General features: G+C 48.6%; 1 protein-coding gene across 1 annotated transcript in view; it reads left to right on the plus strand.

Annotated features, from left to right (window-relative positions):
• Positions 1 to 25,002, plus strand: part of LOC147893076 (phospholipid--sterol O-acyltransferase-like) — a 265,119-nt gene that overhangs the window by 187,237 nt on the left and 52,880 nt on the right. The window contains exons 9-10 of the mRNA XM_087386979.1: positions 5,943 to 6,040; positions 21,249 to 21,300. Of these exons, the coding sequence (XP_087243105.1) occupies positions 5,943 to 6,040; positions 21,249 to 21,300 (150 nt within the window). The remainder of the gene's footprint in view (positions 1 to 5,942; positions 6,041 to 21,248; positions 21,301 to 25,002) is intronic.

Consider the following 25,002-nt stretch of genomic DNA (forward strand, 5'->3'; position numbering starts at 1 on the left):
TCCATTTACAATTGCTGCCTGTAGATTCCTTTCCCCATGAATCACATAAGCTCGTATGTCACCATCCATGTCCTTTTTGGCTACTCTTGCCATGTGTCACATCAAAAGATGCTCAAGACTCTTAAAATATTGAGAAAGTCAAGAGTTTCCCCACATGGAGCCCAAGCTTGATCCGCATATCTTTTGACTTCATTGTAAGGATCGCATGACCTTTATAGTGCGTGATAAAAGATGGCCTCAGAGAGAGAAAGAAAGAAAGAAAGAAATTTTATTAAAGGTCCACGGAAGGCCATACATGGCCTATGGGACACAAAATCATCCGAAAGGAAAATACATCATCAACGATGCGCCAACTAGGTGGCCTCATCGTAATACCGCTAAGATGCCAAAAATGGCTACAAAAATCCTAGATACAAAATGAAATGAAATAGAGTACCAAAATTGCCTAGATACAAAATGTAAAATATGAAATATGAGGAACATCGTCTTCCCTAAGGGGTCTGTGATCCAAAGAAATGATGGAAGTCATGGCCATCGACCATGCCTCCTGCTATGAGTGTGAAGATCTGGGCAAGTGTCAAATGGGCTGCTGGCGGTGCCAAGTCTCCATGGAGCAATCTCCTCCGAAAATCTGCCATCATCCTCCGTCGTCTAGAAATAAAGCGACGGGTACGGCCTCTGTGTAAGATCATCCTGCGGTGCTGCCGGATCATGTCATATGTACATCCTCGGGGTGGAACCATCGGTGCTCTCTGGCAAGATGGGCTATCTCTGTGCTCATGATCCTGCGCCTCGTCCTGCTCCTCATGAATAACCAGGTCTCTGGCAGGGATGCGACGGTGCTCTCTGAGGAATCTCTCTCTGTATCTGGTGATTTCCCTGATGAACAACGCTAAGCAATACTGATCCTCATACTCCATAATCCGAGAGAGAGGTCCAAATCCGTGCCCAAATAAACAGTGAAATCTGCCACGGATCTCATAATATAAAGGGCATCTGCAAACAAAGTGCTCCTCAGTCTCCACCTCCCCCATAGTGCAACAAGGGCATATCCTAGTCTCTCGCCTGGGTCTATGTCCGGTAGCTGTACGACGCATCCTGCCGGCCTCAACGTCTAATCTGTGGGAAGATACCCTGAGCTGGCCCAAGGCAATCCTGAGTGAGTGCGACATATGAACGCCGATATATCCTGGGGATATGATGAAGCCATCCTCTGAAATCCTGAGAAAATGGTCACGATATGTGGCCATCTTCGTAGGAAGCTCCGTGGGATGAACCCAAGTGCGAAACGTGTGTAGCTGCAACAAATCTGCCCTGATAACCTGGCTGAGCTCATGTCGAGTGAGAGGGAGACGAGGGGCATCTATGCTGTATCGAAATGGTGGCAGCCTATCCATATCCAAGCCCAGCGAGGTGAGCCATGTGGAGAGTGTGTGGTACCAACAAAAAGTATGACCTCTCTCCGCTAACATCTGCGAGGATGTCAGTGCTAGCCACGGTAATCGTGCTCTGCCTGCTGCTGAGTCTCCGAGCGCCCTGATCCTATGCAAGTACGTAACTGACTGAGAGAGAGAGAGAGAGAGAGAGAGAGAGAGAGAGAGAGAGAGAGAGAGAGAGAGAGAGATGATTGTACTAAAGTCCTCTTGAGACCCTCAGGATTTATGGGATTGGTGAAGCCTCTCCACTCAGCCCCAATCTGTCTCTGATAGGTCTGTCTCCCAACAAAGGCTGACATACATATCGCTTGGGTGGACCAAAGAGTCAAAGAAAAGAGAGTGTAAGCATTGCCGCTCAAGTCTAGCAAGCATGGCATATCCCCTACTGACTCAGGTCTACATTTGTTTGGTTACATTGTGAAAATTGGACTAGAGAAAAGAACACCCAAGTATTTATAGAATGCAACAATCTTTATCGGTAATCCATCTAGTGTGAAGTGCTCTCCATGCATGGCTGCCTAGGATGTATTGAAGTCATGACCTTGGTTTTACCAAGATTGACCTTCCAATCATGTGTCTCGCAAAAAGTATGAACTGCATGCAAATGTCGCCGGAGACCCTCTTCTAAGGATGAGAGTAAGACCAGATCATTTGCTGTAGGAGGAGTTGGATCAAGGATCCGGCGAGAGAAACTCAAAAGAAGAAAACACCTTGGAGGAATCCCCTAGCTGCCTACCAAACGGTCAACTATCCATCCGAGTGACGGGACCTATGTATGTTATTTATGGAATCAACACCACGAGACGTCTAATGAGAGACAAGAGGAGCTCATTTGATGATGACTCGAGATTGGTGAGGGATGGGGTCAAGGAAGAGAAGTTAGTGATAGATTGCCGCTAGCGATGATTGGCCTATCCATACCATCTCTCCTTTTGTGTAGTTTTCATGATGTAGTCCACTATCGTAACTCCAATGGTGTGTCTTCCCGTGTCAAAGAGAGATGATATGTTTGTGGTCCTCATGTGAGTGTCCGGTCGGGTCTATAGAGTCACGCTCTGTGGCTCTCTGCTACGTATGTTGGCCATATCTTATGACCTGTGGTGCATTCTCTGAGTACCTTAGTATCTCCATCTCTGTTGGATCTATCTCTGGTAATTTGAGGGGTCAGCTCTGAAGTCAAGTGTATTGGAGTCACCTAGGAGGAGCCCTGCCTAGAGAACTATATGATATCACTGTATATCATCTCTTATTGTGTCCCTTTGTGGTTACCTCATGCGCATATGATGATGTGTCCGAGGGAGTAGCATAACACAATGAAAACTGATCGTGTGTCAGGTGCCTGAACTCATATCTACATTGCATGCTCCCCCTTTCGCATCACTGATATCAACGTCTCAAATGTGATATTAAGAGAACTGCCACTCATCAAGAGCCTCATATCCCACTGTCTCTCCTCATCTCTCCTATAGGGTATATCCTGTCACTCTGGGCAGCCCCCTCTCTAGGCTCTCATGTGTCTCCGTGTAGAAAATCATGTCCTTGTCGGTGTAGGTCTCAGAAACCCCTTGGGTTAGACCAGAGGGTACTATTGCAGTTTTACACTGCCATACTCAGCCTATTGTGTGCTCTCATCTCATGGGTTAGACACCGACATGTGCTGTCCACCTCCCCTTCTTCGCTTTCTTCCCTATTTGCTCTTTCACGGATGATCACCTTCCCATCTTTGTATGCATCCCATTCCCTGCTTGTCGAGCCACCATCACACATACCATTCCCTCCCTCCAGTACTCCTACTGTAGGAGTGTGAGGGAAGCATCCATGTATATCTTAGTTCCTATCAATGTTGCCCATATACTCATGAGAGTGGACCTGTCCATTGCTGTCCGAACTTTCATCGCCAATGGCCTGGCCAGCATCTCAGCCTTGCCTACTCTCCAAGCTGTCTCACATGTGAGGTTTGCACCCATCTTGGCATCCGCCAATGGTGTATCTCCCACTGTAAGGCCCCGAACCAGTACCTTTAGAGCCTTGTTGCTTCTCCTTTTATCCTCTTCTAAGGCATCAAATATGAACACATTCTTGGGGGCTGCTGGACCTTTTTAAACTATATCTTTCCATTCTAGTATTGTTGCTTCCCCTTTGGTGATTTTTTGTGTAAACTCAGCATGCTTACCTTGCATGGTGTCCTGCAAAACTGCCAAATCTTTTCTGAGCTTTTCATTCCCTGATTTCAGCTCTTCCATTGCCTTGCATGCCCCTTGAGGTGCTGCTTGCATATCACTTAGTTGTTATAGTCCGATTCCCATCGCTTGCATCTAATCTTTAAGGCTGATCTTTTTTTATTCCCATCCTGCACTCTCCTTCTCCCGTTCATCCCTTTTTCTTTTCTCCTTCCGCCATTCATCTTGCATCCAATCCACCTTGTTTCTTTATCTCATCCAATACTTTGTCTAGTGCGCTTTCTCATTGAGCAATTCCACATTGGTGGCTTCCAAGCTCTCAACCTTCTCAACCAGTACTAGACAAATCTTATGGACATGGGTGATGACATAAAAAATACCTTTGGGTGGTTATAGCAGTTTCCAAATCGAGCTTCCCCCACGTGTCCTCTACACATCCTCGTGTAGGCATTATGCAGACAATCCTCCTATTTCTCACAGCTTTGACTATTTGATTATTCTCCCTTAGCATACCATACTTGCAAGCTGTTTTGTATCTATGCCTCACATATTCTCTCGTCTCTGGGGGGGTTGCATCCTACGCACTAGGCCCCCTCAATCCCATGCTCTTGTATCCCTACGATGGAGGTCACACATCTGTGACAGAGGAGTGGGTGTGGGGAACACCATGGACTTGATGTTGAGAGCCTTACTGGCTCTTTTCTGCTGGGCTGAAACGGTTGCCTTGCAGGCTCTCGTTTCACCACATCCACGCACTTGGATGTTTCTTTGATAGCAGAAAGAAAGAAATAAATTTTATTAGAGTCTTCGGAAGACCGATGGGTCTATGAGACTGAAAGAAAACCTGATACAAATCACAGTAAGGGTGGAGCTACTGAAACGAGCATCATCACCCGTGCTGAATCCTAAGTCTGATCATACATACATCTGGATGTAACAATGAAAAGAAAAGGACTGGAGCGGAGCGGAATCCTCCGTATGTCATGTCAATGTGCTCCTCCACATTTTGGTTCCTCCACATTTCTGCTAATCGTTGAAGGTCAGCTACCTCCTTCCAGATATTGGTGATCTCAACCCTAGATCATGAGAAGGTCACAGTGAAGGGTTTCTATCTATTATTGCTGGCCTTTGGAAGTCATAGGTAGTGCATCTCCATGAGGAGCTGCTGTAGGAGATCAGAGGAGACCAAGGGCTGCTGGGGTGGATATGCATAAAGCAAGGGAGGGACGGAGACTAAGATGGAGAAAGCCCAGTAGTCATGGACAGGGGAGTCTGGTTTGGCATGGGGATCGGAGTGGGGTGAGACTTGGGAGGGGAGATGATATAGTGCATGATAAGTAGATAGGAAATAGGCAGAGACTAGGGTGATCCGAGGGCGATCATCGAGGGGCTCCAAGTCTAGAAGGTCGTGTAGGTGTGTCGGTGTGAGGTAGTATCTCCAAGGGGGGATGAACTAGTGCCTTTCCTTTATGTGGTGGTGTTACATGATGGAAGAAATAATGGAAGAAAAGAACGAATGTGATAGCGGCATGAAATTGAAAAAAAATGCTTGCACACAATAGAATTCCATTCCAAAAACTTTTGAATCGAAGCCCTTAGGATTATAGATTTGCAATAGTGCATAAAACATAAGTGATACATACAATACTAGATTAATTATACACAACACATGCTGCAATGCAATGGATACCGTATTGTTCAAAGATTTAGAAAAGTTATTGATATGTGCAAGTCGTCTCTTGCTTTGTGAATCAGGATAATGGTGATGATAGTCTAGGCTGTAGGAAAGCCTTTATGTAAAGCTTGGTCAAATACATTGGCTAGGATTGGGGCTTGTGTTTCCCAACCAGGAGTAGGAGATTCTTTTGAATACTTTCTAATCCTTAGCTTTGCCATTCTTTACTTCTTGACAATCTCCTTTTAGCATTGTGTGGTAAAAAGTGCGGAGCTAATTTTATTCTTACGAAGGTGTTAATCCTTACATTTTCTTCTCTTCGTTAGCCCCATAACAGGAATACTGAGTGTATTGACATAATGAGAAATCTGTAAATGGTTAAGTAATTCTGGATTGAAGTCTGATGTAGGAAGTTAATGGTATTGATACCACATATCTCTTTTGAAAGGAAATAATCAGAAGTCACAAATCAATGTTTGGTTTTTGGCATCGTTGTCATAGTTGTTCATGCATCACATCCTACGTACAATTATACAATGGCTCTATCCCTGTATGTTTTGGTTTATGGAGTTTCGAAGAGACATTGTCCACGACTTGGTTTCTTTGTTAAAGTAGAACTGTTCCATTCTTTCCACTGCTTGCATGGTGCAGGTTGGCTATCATTATGCCGTCAGTGGCAAACCATATCCAGATAATTGGATCCTGACAGATGTGATTTATGAAACAGAAGGAGGCACGTTGCAGTCTAGGTCAGTGTCAATAACCACTTTTTTGACATTTGCAATCTGGCTTTGCCAATTATCTCTGTGATAATAAACTAGTGTCTTATTTCAAACCTTGCGGTTGCTTCTGAAAGTGAAGTGTTGGTATGAGCATGAAGGCCATTAAGGTATATCATTCAGTCATGTCACTATTTTGTAGTAGGATGCCATAATGATACAATGCATGGAATTCTCATTTGTGGGATCAAGGTATCATTTATCTCCAGGGGATGGGTTGCTCTCATGAGCCACCTTGCTGTCTTTCCTGGTGCTTGAAGGAATTTTGACAAAATGCACACCTCTCTTTTTGTTTTACAAATGCATATCCTGTGAATTGAGAAGAAACAGTGATGTACTCAAGTTTATGGCAACCCACCAAGAGTCACACCTAGGTCACGTCATGGTCACCTCAGCAACATTCCAAGTTGTTAGACCTTGGTCATACCTAGTCGCAGCGTGTTCACATATGTTCACATCTTGGTCACTCTGGAACAGACTTGGACATGACTTGACATGGACATGACTTGGACATGACTTGACCTGGACATGACTTGGGTATGACGGAAGCAATACATGACTGAAGAGTGCCAAACCTCAACCTCAACTCACCATGGTCAAAGTCGATCAGAGGGAAGTACTGGCGCAATGGTACACGGGATACACCTGTTGGTGCACATGGGAAGCAGTCCAACAGTTAAGAGGTATAGGTGGTGCATCAACCCTCGCAACCAACTAGTGTCAGGAGCGCATGGAATAGACAGGAGAACACATGGAGCACGGGATTCACTGACCCAGAACAGGCTGGAGTGTTGCAGAAGCCATCAAGGACAGAGCGGCCCACAAACGGTGGAATGGCTAAGGATGGCTAAGGGTGCAAGAAGACATCCAATAGGAAGAAGGAGAGGAGATTGGCAGCGGGGGGTGGAGCAGAGGAGGAGAAGGTGAAGAGGGGGAAAGGGGAAAGGGGGAGGGACATTCTGGCAGGGGCGAGAGGCGTGAGTGAAGGAGTGAGAGGCTAGAGTCAAGAGCTCGCCTCGTGTGTATCTTCTGGGGGTGTATCAATCATCTTGCTTTCTAATGATTTATGCTACTCCCCATCTCTGCTCGCTACTCTAAAATCTCTTTCCGTTGTGTTCTCCTCCCCTCCTCTCCCTCCACCTGGTACAACGGACCTGTGTCATGTGGTTGAAGTCCTTTGCCGTTCATGTCGAGGGTTGGCTTTCATGATGTTGTTCCGCTTTGGTCTTCTTCTTGCTCACATCACTTCAGCACTTGTACCGCTTGCACATAGTTGACACCATCTACCGCTTGCACATAGTTGACACCATCGACAAGCACTCGCCTATGTACCATCAGTGACACTTATGGCATGTCTTACTCGCTTCTCGCACCAGTGGCTCTAGGCTTCCGGTAATACTTCCGGAAGTGTTAGGAACCCCCCCCCCTCAGACAGTTTATGGCGATCACGGTGGGACACTGCTGGTGTTGAGTACCACGAGTGAAGTGGTGATCTAGGGTCCTAGAGAGAGGTCTTATGCCGAGTAGTTCTGAAACATTTGAAGAAGCTAGTGAGAGAACTAGGAGGTACTTGAGGAGAGTGGAGAAAAGACTTCCGGCAGACCAAACTAGGTACAAGAATCATTACGTGCGACGTAAGTTTGCGAAGTCCTCAACTCGAGCACAAAGTGAGCCCATTGGAGCAGTAGCCAGAGCAAGTAACTTCATCGACACTCTCATTGACTTGGATCAACAGGAACCCTGGTGGCCAGATCCGGACTCTGAAGAAGAAGAAGTGCAAAGCGGAGAACAGGTGAAAGAAGAGGGTACTAAGGACGAGGGCTCCTCAGGGACTCATCAAAGTCAAGGCAGCCCCTCTCCTCCTCCTACAACGATGTCTTCATCAACCACCTCTTCTACCGGAGTGGTGACTCCATTTGCTCCCGCCTCAACCTCTTGTGGACAAGCTGCTACCTCATCTGTTATGCATAGCTCCGGGCTCCTAGCTAATCCTTCTTCTACATCTATTCCATTGGGGGGTACTTTTGCTCCGGCCATGCCTTTACCTGCCATGATGGTTTCATCTCCCTTTCCATCCACACCGGTGTTGCCTTTTATACCACCTCCTTCCTTCCCTTCTGCCTACTCATCCATGACTTCAACTCCGTCCCTCTCTTTCCCAAATGCTCTCCGATCCTCTTTCACCCCCACATCTTCCATGTTCTCACCCTTTCCCTCTGGAAACCGAGATCCCCCACTTATGCCCTACCATCTGGGTACACTTCCTCTATGACTACATCAGTAGTGACTTCTCCATTGTGGTCCTCCACAGGAGGAGTTGTCGGGGTGGTCTCCTCCTTCGGAGCACCAACACTCATTACAGCCCCATCGGGACTCCCTCCAACTCTTGCATCCTCTCCAACCTCTCGGGTGGGGATGGCTGCCTCTCCAACCTCTCGGGTGGGGATGGCCGTTCTCAGTCCTCTAGACAGAGCTAGGCTTCTCGAGCTACTCAACAAGGTCCACGTGAAGACTCAAAAGTTCAAAGGCCACCTCCATGAGGATGCGGAAGCTCATGTGAGGAAGTTCCTCACAGCATGTAGAGCTAAAGGTGTGGAGAATGAGCATGCGTTCCTTCACATCTTTCCCTCGTCATTGGAGGATGCTGCGGATGTATGGTACAGTCAATTTCCTCCGGACCACTTCCAGACGTGGACAGACCTAAGGGAGGAATTCTTACGCACTTTCAAGTTGGAAAAATTCGAACACATGATTGTCCAAGAGTTATCCACTGACACCATGAAGCGTGGAGAGAGCATCTCTGAGATGTACACAAGGATGAGGGTCTTGGCGGCAAAGATGTCGGTGCCACCCAATGACGCCGTCATGAAGGGGTGGTTTTTGAAGGCTTTACCCTCCACCATTGCTATAAGGCTGGTTGACAAACTTCCTGAGCATGCCTCACTACAAGAATTTCTGAGGGAAGCGGTGAAGATGGAACGGTCCCAGTTAAGTTTCGCCTTAACACCCGCCCAGACCGCCAACTTCCGAGAGAAGAGGGCTCACAGGCATGGCAGCAACTCAAGAAGGAATTAGAAGAAATCAAAGAAGGTCTGAAAGACAGAACAAAAGTGGATGGACCGTCACCCTTTGAAGCTCAGATAAAGAAGTGGTCTCTGGTGCACCGACTGCAAGGGTTCTGGCCATGGCTACTGGGAATGTCCATCGAAGCGTAAGGTACCCACCCCGACCTCCTTTTGCACATTTTGTGAAATTCATGGACATGATGCCTCCGAGTGTAGGTATCTTAAGGGGTTGAGGAAGCTTCTACCGGAGTATCCAATTGGAGAACCACTGGTGGCTACAATCAACAAAGCTGCACCGACCACTTCAGGGCCAGTATCCCTAGCTTCAGCCCCTGTGAAGGCACCTAAACCACCCACCCATCCTATCATTCCACCTCCACTACTTCCTAATCCTCCTTTGCTCCAAGCTCCTACTCCTAGTGAATTTGGGGCTCCATACTTCTATCCTCTGCCCTACTATGCACAGTATCAACCACCTATGTCAGGGGGTGGATATGGACCCCCTTATATTCGCGGTTGACGGGGTGGATTCCGAGGTGGACGTGGAGGCAGAGGTACCAACTTTCGCAGGCCCATCATGTGCTATAGATGTGGCGAGTACGGCCATTACCAAGATGATTGTACACAACCATTCGGGGGACCTTCTTGTACACAGTGCAACACAAATGACCACTACACCAGAGATTGTCCCAATGGCAGAAGGGAATCAACATCGCAAGTCAACATGGTTGATGTAGTAGTGGCGGGGGAGGGTGACAAACCCCATTTGATTGGTGCAGTGTTGGGAGCTGTGACTAGGTCACAAATGAAGGGTGACAGTAGTAAGGATGACTCAACATCAATATCGGAGGCCTCATCACCAACTAATACCAGCTCAGTCACTAGAGGAGCATCCCCACCTCCTTCCTCCAAGGTGGACAGTGGGCACAGGACTGCATCACCCTTGTCCTCTCCTGGAACTGGATTAGAAAGGACCCGAAGGGCCCCACAGCCATCAAGACCTATCAATAGCTCTAAAACTACCTCAGCTCCAAGTGAGCAATCTATGCCTTCAAGGTACCAGGAGGTGGTCAGGAGTGTCACCAAAGATCTTCAATCTAGTTCTGAAGATGAAGGCGTCACACCTCAGTTCCCTTCCCGCAAGTCCAGAATAGTGAGGTTTGTAACAGAAGTGACAACTTTAGGGCAAAAACGTGAGGAGTCGCAAGCAGTCCCATCCACTTTCCACTCAGGAAGCACAATGAAGCAAGAGAAGGAAAAAGGGGTGAAGCCTAGTAGTGCCCAAGAAAGGTGGAAATGGGTGATGGGAGAGTCACCGCAGGAAATATTGATTGAGAATCCAGAGGCACCTCCTCTCCCTCGCGTGAGCTTCGACCCTCGGCCAGAAGCTCGGCGGATGAAGGCACAAAAGGCTGCTGCTACTGTCCAGCCCTATTCTTTGATGGATGACTTGATGGATTTTAGGCCCAATATCACCTTACGACAACTCTGTCAATTGTCTCCACATATCAAGCATCAGACTATTGCATTTTTGAATCGCATGCTAGGAGGGCGCCAAAGGGGATCTGTTCAGGGCGGACCCACACCAGAGACAGTAACAGTTCAAGATGGAGTAACACTAGACAATTGCTCAGCCTATGCTGCCCTCACATGTGAACGAAATCCCAAGCTCGCAGTGGAGATCAACGGGGTGGAGCTGAAAGATGTTTTCTTGGATGGTGGGGCAGCAGTAAACATCATGCCGAGAGGTACTCTTCAACAACTGGGTTTGAAATTGACAACTGACGTACATTTTCAAGTACGCATGGTGGATCAACGCAAAGTGAAGCCTATGGGGGCTGTCAAAGGTGTTCGCATGAAGATTGGGGGAGTTACATTCCTGTCCAATTTTATTGTACTTAATATGACGGAGGGTGAGCAGACTTATCCTCTACTTCTTGGTAGACCATGGTTACGCTCAGCAAAGGCCATTCAAGATTGGTCAAGTGATGAAGTTCGACTGCCTTTGGGATCCACATCCTTAGAAATAGACATGGTTACTGGAAGGGCCCGTCACCGACCTGTGGAACTTGGGGAAGAGGATTTTGAAGAAGAAGAAGGGGTGGAAGAGGAGCGATGGGCACTTGGGGATTGGCCCCTACAGAAAGAAGAGTTGGCCTATGTGGAGGACTCACCCTTCCAAGGTGAAACCTATGTAACAGCAGCACGAGATGATGGTGAGAGCTTGACATACTTGTTGGAACATGCTGGACCAGATGAGGAAGAAGCTGTCATCTTGGATTGGATGGGGGCCCTGGGATCCTTAGCCATCAACATGGTGGAGTTGTGTCTAGAAGAGGATCCTGAAGCCCATCTTGGTACTTCACGGAATGCGCAAGAGGTGAGCCAGGAAGCCTCTTCACCACCTGGTTTGGCTGATCTCATGTATGAACGGATGCCTTTTGGCCTTCTTAATAATCCCCACATGTATCAGCGAATGATGTCCGCAAGTACCAGACCAAGTGGTGGGGAGGCCACCAGGGTGACTCAAAGACAAGACCATGAAGCAGCAATGGAAGCAATGGAGGCACACGACATGGATGCCTCACACCAAGAAAATGACCATGGGGTTACAACAGAAGAGGAAGAGGATGCTATGCAAGAAGATGATGAGCTGGCGGAGCATAATGATGGTACTGAAGAGAACACTCATGAATCTATGGAAGAAGAAGATGACCACATAGATCATGGGCTGGCTGAGCACAATGATGGTATTGAAGAAGACACTCATGGATCTGCAGAAGAAGAGGATGACCACCTACTTACTGATGTCATTCAAAGGCAGGCGGTGCCAAAAATGACTCTTGGAAGGGTTATTGAATCCATTGTGCAACCTGACCAACCTAGGAGGGGTCAAGAGACCGGACAATTTGAAGGAGCCGTCCACATTCACACTGGAGTCTGGAACTTCAGACTTTCAAGGCAAGCCCACAGCATACAGGGAGAAGAAGATGTCGCGGACCTTGTTCTACTCGACTTATATATGTCAGAAGCTGACCCCCCAACGACACAGGAGGTTCATGAAACTACATACGAGGTGGTTGGACTACCATACAGAGGAATGCTCAAGCAAGCACAAAAAGGAAAGAAGAGAATGGGCCCAAGTGCTGCCTCTACATTTCAACCATTTCCAGAACACACCCAGCCGTCCTATCCGAGCTCTTGGATGGAAGAAGTAGTGGGGGATTTTTCTCTGGATGATTCTCCTGCGCACCCAGCAGTGGGAGTAGAAGAACCGAACAACTCCACATCAGGAGCATACCTCAGGTTGACCATGCTAGGGATTGGAGGTATCTGAACATTGGGACAGAAGACCAATCACGACATCTTAAGGTAGCCAGTTGGGTCTGGGAACATGACTATCTCCTTGCTGCATTGTCTGATTTTTTTCAAGAGTATGTTGATGTCTTTGCCTGGTCATATAAGGATTTAAAGGGAGTACCCACTGAGTTCATGGAACATCGCATCGATCTATATCCAGAAGCAGAGCCGGTGATCAGGGGACCATATCGCATGAATCCTAACTATGGCAAGGCTGTCCATGCTGATATTCAAAAGATGGAGCAAGCAGGGTTGATCTACCCTGTTGACTACTCCGAATGGCTTAGTGGCATCGTAGTGGTGCCCAAAAGAGAGACTGGAAAACTCCGAGTTTGTGTCGACTATAGGAGTTTGAATACCGCCACACGTCGGGATAGGTTTCCTCTCCCCTTCACTGACAGGGTGCTAGAAACCGTAGCTGGTCATGCTCTCTACTCCTTCATGGATGGATACAGTGGGTATAACCAGGTTCGGGTGCGAGAGCAAGATCAATTAAAGACTACCTTCGTCACCCAATGGGAAACTTATGCTTACCGGATGATGCCTTTTGGTCTATGCAATGCACCGGCCACGTTTCAACGTCTTGTTACCAAACTCTTCCAAGTAAACATCGGAAAGTTCCTTGAGGTATTCTTGGATGACTTCTCTGTGTTTAATGGTAAGAATGCTTCTCACCTCGAACCTACTATTCAGACTGATCACATGAGTAAGTTGAGGTGGGTTTTTTACAAGTGCAGAGAAGCTAGGTTGTGCTTGAATCCGGACAAATGTTTCTTCCTCGCCTTGCGAGGGGTTCTCCTTGGCCACATCGTCTCGGCTGAGGGAATGACCACGGACCCAGCAAAGGTGGAAGTGATATTGACCTTGCCTATTCCTCGCACACCCAGAGAAGTCAAGTCTTTTTTGGGACATGTGGGTTATTATAGAAGATTCATCAGGTCCTATGCCGACATAGCGGTGGCGTTGACGGAACTCCTTCGGCAGGAGCAGTCCTTCAACTTGTCGGCACCTCAACAACTGGCGTTTGACAACCTCAAGGATCGTCTAGTAAAGGCACCCATCTTGCGGCAACCTCAATGGGATGTCATTTTTCATGTGCATGTAGATGCAAGTGGGCTGGCGATTGGGGTGATATTGGCCCAACCAGATGAAGAGCACAAACTCGACCTACCTGTGTACTTCGCAAGCAGACAACTCAATGGAGCAGAAAGAAACTATAGCACCACTGAACGCGAGGGCTTGGGCATGGTCTATGCCATGACAAAGTATCGGCACTATCTCTTGGGCAGTAAGTTTATCATCATTACTGATCATCAAGCTCTCAAGTATTTGCTGAACAAACCAACGCTTGGGGGGAGAGTGAGCAGGTGGATTCTTCTATTTCAAGAGTTTGACTTTGACATCCTAGTGAGAGCAGGCCGATTGCATCAACCAGCAGACCACTTGTCAAGGATCTCTTCAGGTGAAGCAGCCATAGGAGTTGATGATGACCTTCCAGATGCGGGCCTCTTCCGTGTCGGTGCCACAGTACCAAAAGATGACTGCCTGTTTGCTGTGGATTGCTTTCCCCCATGGTATGCAAACATTGTACACTTGTTGTCTACAGGGGAGTTCCCCAAAGGGTTAACTCCAGCACAAAAGCGGAGGCAGATTGTTCAGGTTGCTCCATTCAAACTGATCGCGGGTCAGCTGTACAAGTTGGGGAAGGACCACATTTTGAGGAGGTGTGTGCTCCCTCATGAAACACAAGCCATTCTTCAGGAGGCTCACTCAGGAATGGGGGGAGGTCATATGGCACCAGAGGCCACTGCTAGAAAGATAATGTGCTCTGGGTTGTGGTGGCCAAAGCTATTCCAAGACTGCTATGCTTATGTGCGCCGTTGTGACTCATGTCAAAGAGGGGGGCCGAAGCCTACCCGACGGGAGTACCTTCCCCTTCAGCCATCCAGCCCTGTACCACCCTTCTATAGATGGGGATTGGATTTTGTCGGATCCATCTCTCGTGCAACTTGAAGAGGGAACAAGTATGCTCTGATTGCTACTAATTATGGCACTAAATGGGTGGAGGCTAAGGCAGTGAAGACTTGCACTGCTCAAGTTGTGGCCTCATTCTTGTATAATCAAATCATTTCTAGGTTTGGATGTCCTGTGGAATTGATGAGTGACAGAGGTACCCACTTTCTCAATGATGTCATCACTGACCTTATCACCCAACTGCAAATTGTTCACAAGACCTCTAGTTCATACTACCCTCGAGCCAATGGTTTGGCCGAGAGCTCCAATCGGACCATGTCTCATATTGTGGCTCGATTATGCCTTCATTCCTTGGCAGATTGGGATATTCTACTACCAGCCGCTCTTTTTGCTTACAGAACAGCATACAAGGCTAGCACTGGATATTCACCATTCCAGCTAGTTTACGGCTTGGAGGCGGTTATGCCCTATGAGTTCCACATGAAGACCACTAGGGTCATGGCAGAGATGGATGATAACTTGAAGGCATGCACACTTGAGAGATTATGGGATCTTGAAGCCTTGGATGAACATCGTCGTGAAGCGATCCTTGCTCAGGAAGTCTGGCAAAGAAGGCAGAAAGCATGGCATGACAGAAATCTCAGGAAGAGGGAATTCCAAGTTGGCAGCTTGGTCTTGTTATATTCCAGTAAGTTCGTGAAGCATAAACCCAAATTTGTCAGTGGCTGGACAGGGCCCTTCTTTATCACAAGGATTATTCCCAGTGGAGGGGTTTATTTGGCCACCTTGGAGGGCAAGAAGTTACCAACACCTGTAAATGGCTCACGGGTAAAGAAGTATCATCCACATTGACTCTCTCTCTTTGGATAAGGATTTCCATTCCTATTAGTTGAATTTTTATTTATTTAAAAAAAAAAACAACAACAATGTATTCCCTTTCCTAACCCTGTAAGCTTCTACTCTCTACCCAGTTGCACTATTTGGTGGGAGACCAATAAAAACTGAGTTTCTCCTTCTCTGGCAAGACAGAAACATCCCTTGCCTTCTCTGACACACACTTCTCCTTAATCCCTCTTCACCCCTGTCACTCAGGTTGAACCTCTGTTCACCCATGTTCACCTCCAAGTCACCCCTGTTCACTCCTAGGTCACCCCTGTTCACTTCTAGGTCACCTCCCCATGTTCACCTCTCTGTCACCTATGTTCACTCCTAGGTCACCCCTGTTCACTTATATGTCACCTATGTTCACCTCTAGGTCACCCATCTTCACCTCACGATAGCAGCCCCCCCTCCCTCCATCAGTGAATTCTCCTGCAGCCCCCTTCCATCAACGATAGCAGCCCCCTCTCCCTCTATTAGCGAATTCTCCTGCATCCCCCCGTCCATCAACGATAGCAGCCCTCCCTCCATCAACGAAATTTCCTGCAGCAGCTCCCTCCATCAACGAAATCTCTGCAGCACAATCTCCTTGCAGCCCATCTCGCACCCTCTTCTTGGATCGCATCACTCCCAGCAGCACCCTCTCTTTGATCGCATCTCTCCTGGCAGCCCTTCTTCCGGTTGCGCCTCACTTTCCCTAGCAGCCTGCAGCAAATCGCCTCTTCCTCGTGGGCAGCTTGGGAGGGTCCTTGGAGCAGTTCTCCCTCTTGGACAGCCTGCTGCAAATTGCCACCTTGCTGTCCTCTCGAACTCAGCTCCTTCTTCTGATCTGCCCTTCTCTGCTCTACTCCGTGCTTCTCCATCAGCTCCCCTTCTCATCGCCATCAGCTCCCCCTCTTGTTATCACCCGCCCCACTCTCTCGTTATCTCTCAGCAGGCCTTGCCAACACCTTGACAGCAGCTCCCCTTCCTCATCATCAGCTCACCTTCCTGCTTCAGCTCCCCTTCCTCTCATCATCTCACCTTCTACTTCGTCATCAGCCCCCCCTTCCCTTCCTCGTCATCAGCTCACCTTCCTCGTCATCAGCTCACCTTCCTGCTTCAGCTCCCCTTCCTCTCATCATCTCACCTTCTACTTCGTCATCAGCTCCCCCTTCCCTTCCTCGTCATCAGCTCACCTTCCTCGTCATCAGCTCACCTTCCTGCTTCAGCTCCCCTTCCTCTCATCATCTCACCTTCTACTTCGTCATCAGCTCCCCCTTCCTTTCCTGCTTCCTTTCTAGCCTCGTCATCAGCTCACCTCCTGCTTCGTCATCAGCTCCCCTTCCTTTCCTGCTTCCCTTCTTGCCTCGTCATCAGCGCCCCTTCCTTTCCTTTCCTTCTTGCCTCGTCATCAGCTCCCCTTCCCTTCCTGCTTCCTTTCTTGCCTTGTCATCACTCACCTTCTTGCTTCGTCATCAGCTCCCCTTCCTGCTTCGTCATCAGCTTCTACTTCACCTCTTGTTTCTTCTTCATGCTCGAGAAGAAGCCCAAGTATAAGCCACGATTGCCGAGAGATAAGCTCTTCACCCCTTTCTATACCGCCATGACGTCGTCTCAGGCAGCCTCTGCAGTGCACATGACCTCACCCATGCCTACAGCCTCTACAGCAGGGCCGACTACATCAGCTAGGCCGACTTCATCAGCAGAGCTAACTTCATCAGCAAGGCCAACTTCATCGGTAGGGCCGACTTCATTAGCAGGGCCGACTTCATCAGTGATGCATCCCCATCTTGGTCCGGACATCACTATCATCTCGGATGGAGAGCCACCGCAATCAAGACAGCAGCGGGGGGTTCTTTTCCACTCTCAGAGCTCCAGTGCCTCTTCTTCCGACCATGGGGGCTCAGATTACACCCCCTCTACACGGAGACCACATTCAGAAGGGTCGGGTGGGCCAACAGAGATACAGAGCCCTTCGATAACCACCCCTCCTCTCTCCCACATTCGGGTTATGTTTAAACCTCTTCTTGATCCAAACCTCAAACTATCCCCGGTGTTGACATCTTCCAAGATCCAGACCCTGTGTCTAACTGAGTTCGACAAGGTCATCTTCCCTCCTGTGGATGTGGAACTGTGTACAGGATTCATTAGATCTTATGACTCTTTCACAGACACTTTTGAGTTCATGGGCTCCAGGCAGCTTCTCACACCCAATTTGGTCTCACAGTACATGGGGCTCCCTGCTCTCCCTATTCAGCCTCCTTCCGACGATTCACCACATCTCCTTTCATTCCTTTCACAGTGCAAACCCAACAGGAGGGGATATGATTGCAAAAAGGTTTTGGAAGGTGGAAGCAGAGAAGCAGTGATCACACGCTACTTCTTCACTCGCTTCTATTCAGCACCCGGGCATTACTACATCACGAAAGGTATCCTTCCTGCTCTCAATGCTCTCTTCACCATCACTCAGTATGATTTTGCATCCCTCTTCTATTCAACATTCCGGGCCACTGTTCGAAATCGCACACGCAGAGGCACACACACATGTACTTGTGGACCTCACCTCACCTACATCTTGCACCAGTGGCGGGCTGCAACGCCTGCACTTTTTCCTCCACCTTCACATACTTCATCTTCTCCTCACCGCCCACCTTCCGCCCCTATGATCCCCCACTTGAGATCAGCTCCACTGGCTCTTAGTGCGGCCCCAGCATGCTCGGCCTCTGCTGCATCAGTCTCTGTCCTCTCTCCCTCTCCAGTCTCCATACCCACTCTTGCTCCACCCACATCTGCAACACAGGTTTCTGAGCCATCCCCTCTTGGGCCAGCCTCTAGAGCTTTGTCATCCGTTGCTCATGCAGGAGTCGCCTCTCCATCCATCCCCTTCGAGGCAGATTTTGATTTCCCTGATGATGTTCTTCCAGTCACTCCCCTGCCCTCCTTAGGTCTCACCCACCATGGCATGACATTACCAGTTACCTTCCCCGCAGTCATGACCATTCCCCCTCCGATCATCTCATCAGGGTCAGTAGGGTGCAAAGATACGCACATTGGCCCCCCAACTCAGGGGGATCCATCGACATAAGTTATGGCAGCACGGACCTCTGCCTTGGGATCTCTTGATGGAGAGGCATCAGAGCGACACAGGTTATTGAACTTGAATCTTACTTTGGGAGCCACTGGTGACGCGAAGACACCACCCCGGGTGTCTCGACGACTGACCCCTGAACCGAGTTTGGAGGCTGCTGAACAGGACCTACTGGAAACTCGACCTGGCGAGGTTATTTTTGCTGGGGGTAAGATACCTTTTCAAGCTGATTGTCCTCCACTTCCTCAAAATGATATGTTGGATACCTACTTCGCATCCTCCTCAGGAGATCTATTCACCCATGAGGCCCAGATAGAGGAACAGAGCCAGGAACACAAACGGCTGCTGTATGCATTAAAGCGGAAGCGGTCTCCTGTTTGCATGGAGGAGGAGGACCTGGACCAAATTTTCACACTTCCCTTGCACGAGACAATCGCTTCCAACAAGAAAGTATCCCAAGCTCCAAGCTGTTACCTAGACATTGACACACTGGCTCCAGTGGCAGCTCTCGAGGACCCAGAGCAAGAGGGGATGAAAGCAGCCATGGCTGACCGAATGACCTATCGGGACAGGTATGCATGGGCTAAAAGATCCCTTCATATGGCTCAGCGCATTATAGATGACAGCTTCATTCAGATGGGTGCCTCCCTCTTTAATACTACGGGTCAAGTTTGCAAGCTTCTGTCACAGAAGCAACACCTCCGCTTGGAACATGAGAAGTAGGTAGCCAGCATGCATAAAGAATGGGATACAACATTGCATGTGAAAGAAGCGGAGTGGGAAGAAACTCTACAGGCAAGGGAGGCTGCATGGAAAACTCAGCAGGACGAGTTTCAGCAGTGTCTTGCAGCGAAGGAGGCAGAGTGGACAGCCAGCAAGAAAGTTTTGGAGGACAATCATTCAGCCCAACAGGCTGAGATCCAGAGGGAGCTTGCAGCCCTACAGGACAGATACACCTCACTGGTAGAGGATAACCATACTGTGGATCAACAGGTGGAGGTGGTGCGGAGTCAGATGAAGCAGATTCTCGAGGAGGACCATCTCCAAGTTTCACATTCCAAGTTGCAGGACGACTTCCATGGGCTGCAAGCTGAAAATGCTGCTCTCAAATCTCGATGTGATCATTACAGGTCTGGCTACCACAGATATAAATCCAAATACGAGGACATCCGCAACCTCATGGACACAGTCGAGGAAGAGGCAAGGACCAGCCCCGGAACATCAGCACACCCACCACACCCACCCCCTCCCCCTCCCTGACCTTCATCCAGCAAGCAATAGCTCGTGGATCTTTTAGTTCGGCATTTCTTTTTGCGAGCTCTGTACATTTGGATTCTGCAGTTCTCATGTAAATAAGGAATTTTGGAGTTGTATGGCCATGAGCCAGTTTTTTTTTCAGTTTTACAGTTGTAAGGCCATGAACCCTTTCTTTTCAGTTTTGGGATGTCAACCACAAGGTCACTTTCTTATTTGTAATTTATACTTAACTTTCTCTCACACAGATCCTCAGTCATTCATCGGGACGATGAATGATAGTGGCGGGGGATCTGTTGTACTCAAGTTTATGGCGACCCACCAGGAGTCACACCTGGGTCACGTCATGGTCACCTCAGCAACATGCCAAGTTGTTAGACCTTGGTCATACCTAGTCGTAGCGTGTTCACATATGTTCACATCTTGGTCACTCTGGAACAGACTTTGACATGACTTGACATGGACATGACTTGGACATGACTTGACCTGGACATGACTTGGGTATGACGGAAGCAATACATGACTGAAGAGTGCCAAACCTCAACCTCGACTCACCATGGTCAAAGTCGATCAGAGGGAAGTACTGGCGCAATGGTACACGGGATACACCTGTTGGTGCACATGGGAAGCAGTCCAACAGTTAAGAGGTATAGGTGGTGCACCAACCCTCGCAACCAACTAGTGTCAGGAGCGCATGGAATAGACAGGAGAACACATGGAGCACGGGATTCACTGACCCAGAACAGGCTGGAGTGTTGCAGAAGCCATCAAGGACAGAGCGGCCCACAAACGGTGGAATGGCTAAGGATGGCTAAGGGTGCAAGAAGACATCCAATAGGAAGAAGGAGAGGAGATTGGCAGCGGGGGGTGGAGCAGAGGAGGAGAAGGTGAAGAGGGGGAAAGGGGAAAGGGGGAGGGACATTCTGGCAGGGGCGAGAGGCGTGAGTGAAGGAGTGAGAGGCTAGAGTCAAGAGCTCGCCTCGTGTGTATCTTCTGGGGGTGTATCAATCATCTTGCTTTCTAATGAGTTATGCTACTCCCCATCTCTGCTCGCTACTCTAAAATCTCTTTCCATAGTGTTCTCCTCCCCTCCTCTCCCTTCACCTGGTACAACAGACCTGTGTCATGTGGTTGAAGTTCTTTGCCGTTCATGTCGAGGGTTGGCTTTCATGATGTTGTTCCGCTTTGGTCTTCTTCTTGCTCACATCACTTCAGCACTTGTACCGCTTGCACATAGTTGACACCATCTACCGCTTGCACATAGTTGACACCATCGACAAGCACTCGCCTATGTACCATCAGTGACACTTATGGCATGTCTTACTCGCTTCTCGCACCAGTGGCCCTAGGCCTCCGCTAATACTTCCGGAAGTGTTAGGAAAACCCCCCCCCCCCACAAGACAAACAGCTACCAGGAAGAGTGAAAAGGTTAATAATGTTTTGCATTCCTTCTGTGTTTTTGGGCCTCTCTTTTCGTTGAATGCATAAATGTTTTTTGGAATGAGAGAAACAAAAACAGATATGCCAGGAGAAACCACAATCTTTTGGGAATTATAAACTCTTTTGGGCCTTTCAGGTCTGGTGCAATCGTGGAGGGGAATCAGAGTTCTGCCAGTGGAGATGCCACGGTATTATCTGACTGCTTTTTCACTTGAAAGGATAATATATGAAGCATTTACAAGGCAAAAGTAACAACCATGTAACATCCCTATCCTGAGCTATACGCAGATATGAACATGTGCAGTTCCATATTATTGCATCATACCCTGCATACTCTAGATCTCCAGCCAACTTTCAGCTAGCTTGTGCCCTCTACCATTGACAGTTAATGTTGAAGGTAAAATTCCATAATCATCCTCAGAGAAAAAACCTGGGTTTTCTATGAAAATATTAAACTCTTATACATGTTACTAGAAGTCAAAGACCTTCCCAAATGTGTCCACCATGGGTTGAAAGGAATGCATGATCTGCGACACGCACCTTGTATAAAAGTTTATCCTAACTGCAAAGGATGTCTCCTTAGGAAAGAGGACTACTCCCATCAGCATCTAGCTCACCTTCCTCCTTCCTTTCCCACTGTTCTCCCTGCTGAACCAATTCCTGACCTCCCGAATCATACCATTACTTTGCTCTTCATTTTTCCTTGCACCCCCTTTATGCCCCTTGTGCGATCCCTCAATGCCCCCTCTATTCGAGCTGCCATGTGCCCTCCCTAACTGATGTATTAGTTGGTTTTGTGCTGTCCCATAGACCTCTTGGTCTTCCGTGGACGTGAATAGACTTTCTTTCTTTCTTCCTTCTGAATAGCAAATAGATAGAGAGTTTTGAGGAGCCGAAACAAAGTCCCAAAAAGTTTTTTCAGAAGTTACATGGAAGCGAACGCCAAGAGAGGAAAGCATCATGGGAATACATGATACAATTTGTCAAAAGCCTCTATAAAAAAAATGAGGAAGAGAAAATCAATCATGACTATACTGTAAGGCAACAAATGACATAATCATGGAAGAAGAAGTGGGTAAAGGTCTGAAAGCGCTAGTGAACAGAAAGGCTCTAGGCACACAAGGCCTGGTAGCGGAAATGCTAACTTGGGGAGGAGAGAAGACAAAGAAAGTGCTTACAAGGCCTTTGAATATGGCCCTAGAGGAAGGGTTTCTGTCAAAATGGCAGCTTGGTAAGATTGTTCTGATCCACAAGGGGGGAGATAGCAAGATGGCAAAGAATTATCGGAATGGCCAAGCTGTATGGCACCATCCTTGAGCAAAAAATCAGCAAATAGGCAGAGGAATATGGAGTAAGGGCACCATCCTAAGCAGGGCTCGCCCTTCGGGAGACCTCGCGCGTCTATGAGACAAAGTGCAAAATATATGTAACCCATACAAGCCACTGTGGGCTGAAAGCAAAGGGCACACTAGGGCCCTTGCTGAGTACTAAGTGCTATGAATGCAAAAAGCTAGTACAAAATAGTAGGAGAAAGAGTAATCAATAGAGTCAGAGCTCCAAGTACATGTGCAGGCTCCATATAACCCGACTCCTTGATGGCCCTCTAATGTGATGCAAAGAGCTCACATATCTGTGTCTGTCGGGCTGTCTCCCACGGTGGCGGGGGGCGCGCTCTCCTAAATCTCTGTATCCGGTGGGCTACATCGAGGGTAATGCCTCGTCTTTGTAGGTCGCCTCTGAGGAGGGCTGAGATAGGTCGGACCTCAATCGTGTGTGCTCTGGTCGCCCCACGTGTGTGGTCTCCGCGTGCGTGCTCTGGTCCGTGTCGTGTGTGGTCTCCGCGTCTCTCGTCCAGCCGTATCCTAGTGGCAGATCTCACTACTGATCCATAGTGCTCTCGTCTCCTTGAGCTCCTCCCCCTCGATCTCGTTTGGCGCTTGCTTGGATGCGTAAAAATCAGTGACGGGTGTTTGTGCTCGGTCTAGCTCGGTGTCCTGAGGCATCAACTGTAGCTGATCTCTGGCCTTCCGCACAAGGGAATCCTTATGTCTCCGCATCTCAATCAGGTAGGGCTTAGCCGTGTGAGTAGTCCGAAGCCGAGCCCCTTCTGAAAGAGACAATGGTTTCATCCTCAGATCTCATAATAGGCCGGACAGACACATAGAAAATGCTCCTCTGTCTCGACCTCCCCCATCGTGCATAGTCTACAGACCCGCTGCCAACCTCTCTCTCAGTCTCAACCGCAACTGGTGGGACGAGACTCGTATCTGTCTGATAGCAATCCGCAAGGCGTGTGAAACTTTCCTATCCCCGAGGTACTGGGGCCTGATGATGAAACCCTACTCTGATGTCCTCAGAAAGTGGTCATGGTAGAACTGGGTCTTGGTGGGGAACTCATGATCCCCCCCCCCCCAAGCCCGAGATGTGTGGAGCTGGAGAAGGTATAACCGTATGATATGGTTAATCTCATCATGTGGAAGGAGCTCCGGTGGTGCATGCATGCTGTACTGAAAGGGGGGGAGCCTATCCATCTAGATACCGTGGCTATCAAACCATGTGGACACCCACGCATACCATGCTATATCAAAGCCTCTCTCTGCAATCATCGGGATGACTCCAGTGCCGATCTCGGTAATCTCCACTGAGGTAGGGCCCAAACTCTATGGAGAAAGGTCACGGTCTGGAAGAGGGCGTTCACTTGGAGAGGTGTCATGGCAAACTCTACCTGTATGAGCTAATGGGGAATTGAAGGCTTACTCCGAATCATCCTAGATCCCATGATCACGTGTAGCCTCTCAAATCCCTTCCAATTAGTAGCTGAAAGGTCACTCCCCCAAAAAGGTGTTGCATACATGGCAGTTGGTCTCAGATGAGTGTCAAAGAGCTAGCCCTTCGTCGGCGGATCTTGGAAATGCGCCTGGCAGCACTGTCTCTCTAATCGGGCCAGGGCACCCTTCCCATGTGTGAGTCGTGCTCTGGCAGCATGGGTCATCGTGAAGCCTGGTCCCGTGAATACAGCCCCTAGGTATGTGTAGGACTGCACTATCTCCAGTGGCTCCACTTAGTAAGTGAAGCTATGTCGACGTCGATGTTGATGAAGCACTGCTTGGGATGTGTTCAAGATCATAACCTTGGTTTTCCCAAGATTGACTGTTAGGTCCCTCTCTCTGCAGAACATCTCCAAGGCCTCCAAGTGTTTCTGCAATCCCTCGACTGAGGACGAAATGAGGACTATGTCATCTGCGTATAGCAGTATCTGTACCATATTAGATCAGCCAATAGGGAGCCCTCTCCTCCTAGGCGATCAACAAAGGATGTGATCTCATCAATGTATAGCCCAAAGAGAGTCGGTGAGAGGGGGCAACCTCCTTCACTCCTATGGTGCTCTCAACCCAATGTGATAGCCTCCCAGGAGCGCGGACTTGCCCTCTGACGGACTCATATAGACTCATCACTCCCCAGATCATGACCTCTGGGACATGCAACTCTTGTAGTTGCCTGATCAGGCGGGAGTGAGGGATTGTGTCGAAAGCCCTCCAAAAGTCCATGAAGCAAGTGTAGACCTTCTGGCGCCTCGAATTCATTTCCTCTATGATGGCCCTCAGGGTAAAAATATGATCCAGTGTGGAGTGCTGTCTCCGAAAGCCTACCTGCCCAAGGGCCTGCTGTCCATGATTGTCTACATGGCTACTGATCACCCTCTCCAGTACCGATCCATAAATCTTAGCCAGAGTGGGGCCAATCATGACGGTGCGGTAATTCCTAGTATCCATGGGGTCCCCTGACTTATGTATTGGTATAATGGTGGTGGTGCTCCAAGTAGATGGGGATCCATGGCATATGGCATGGTTGAACACCTATGCTAGAACTAGGGCTAGGACCTCCTGCCC

The sequence above is a fragment of the Dipteris shenzhenensis genome, chromosome 16, assembly GCF_047967505.1.
Source record: "Dipteris shenzhenensis isolate YYH24624 ecotype China chromosome 16, Dip_SZ_1.0, whole genome shotgun sequence".
In the NCBI taxonomy this organism is placed as follows: Eukaryota; Viridiplantae; Streptophyta; class Polypodiopsida; order Gleicheniales; family Dipteridaceae; genus Dipteris; species Dipteris shenzhenensis.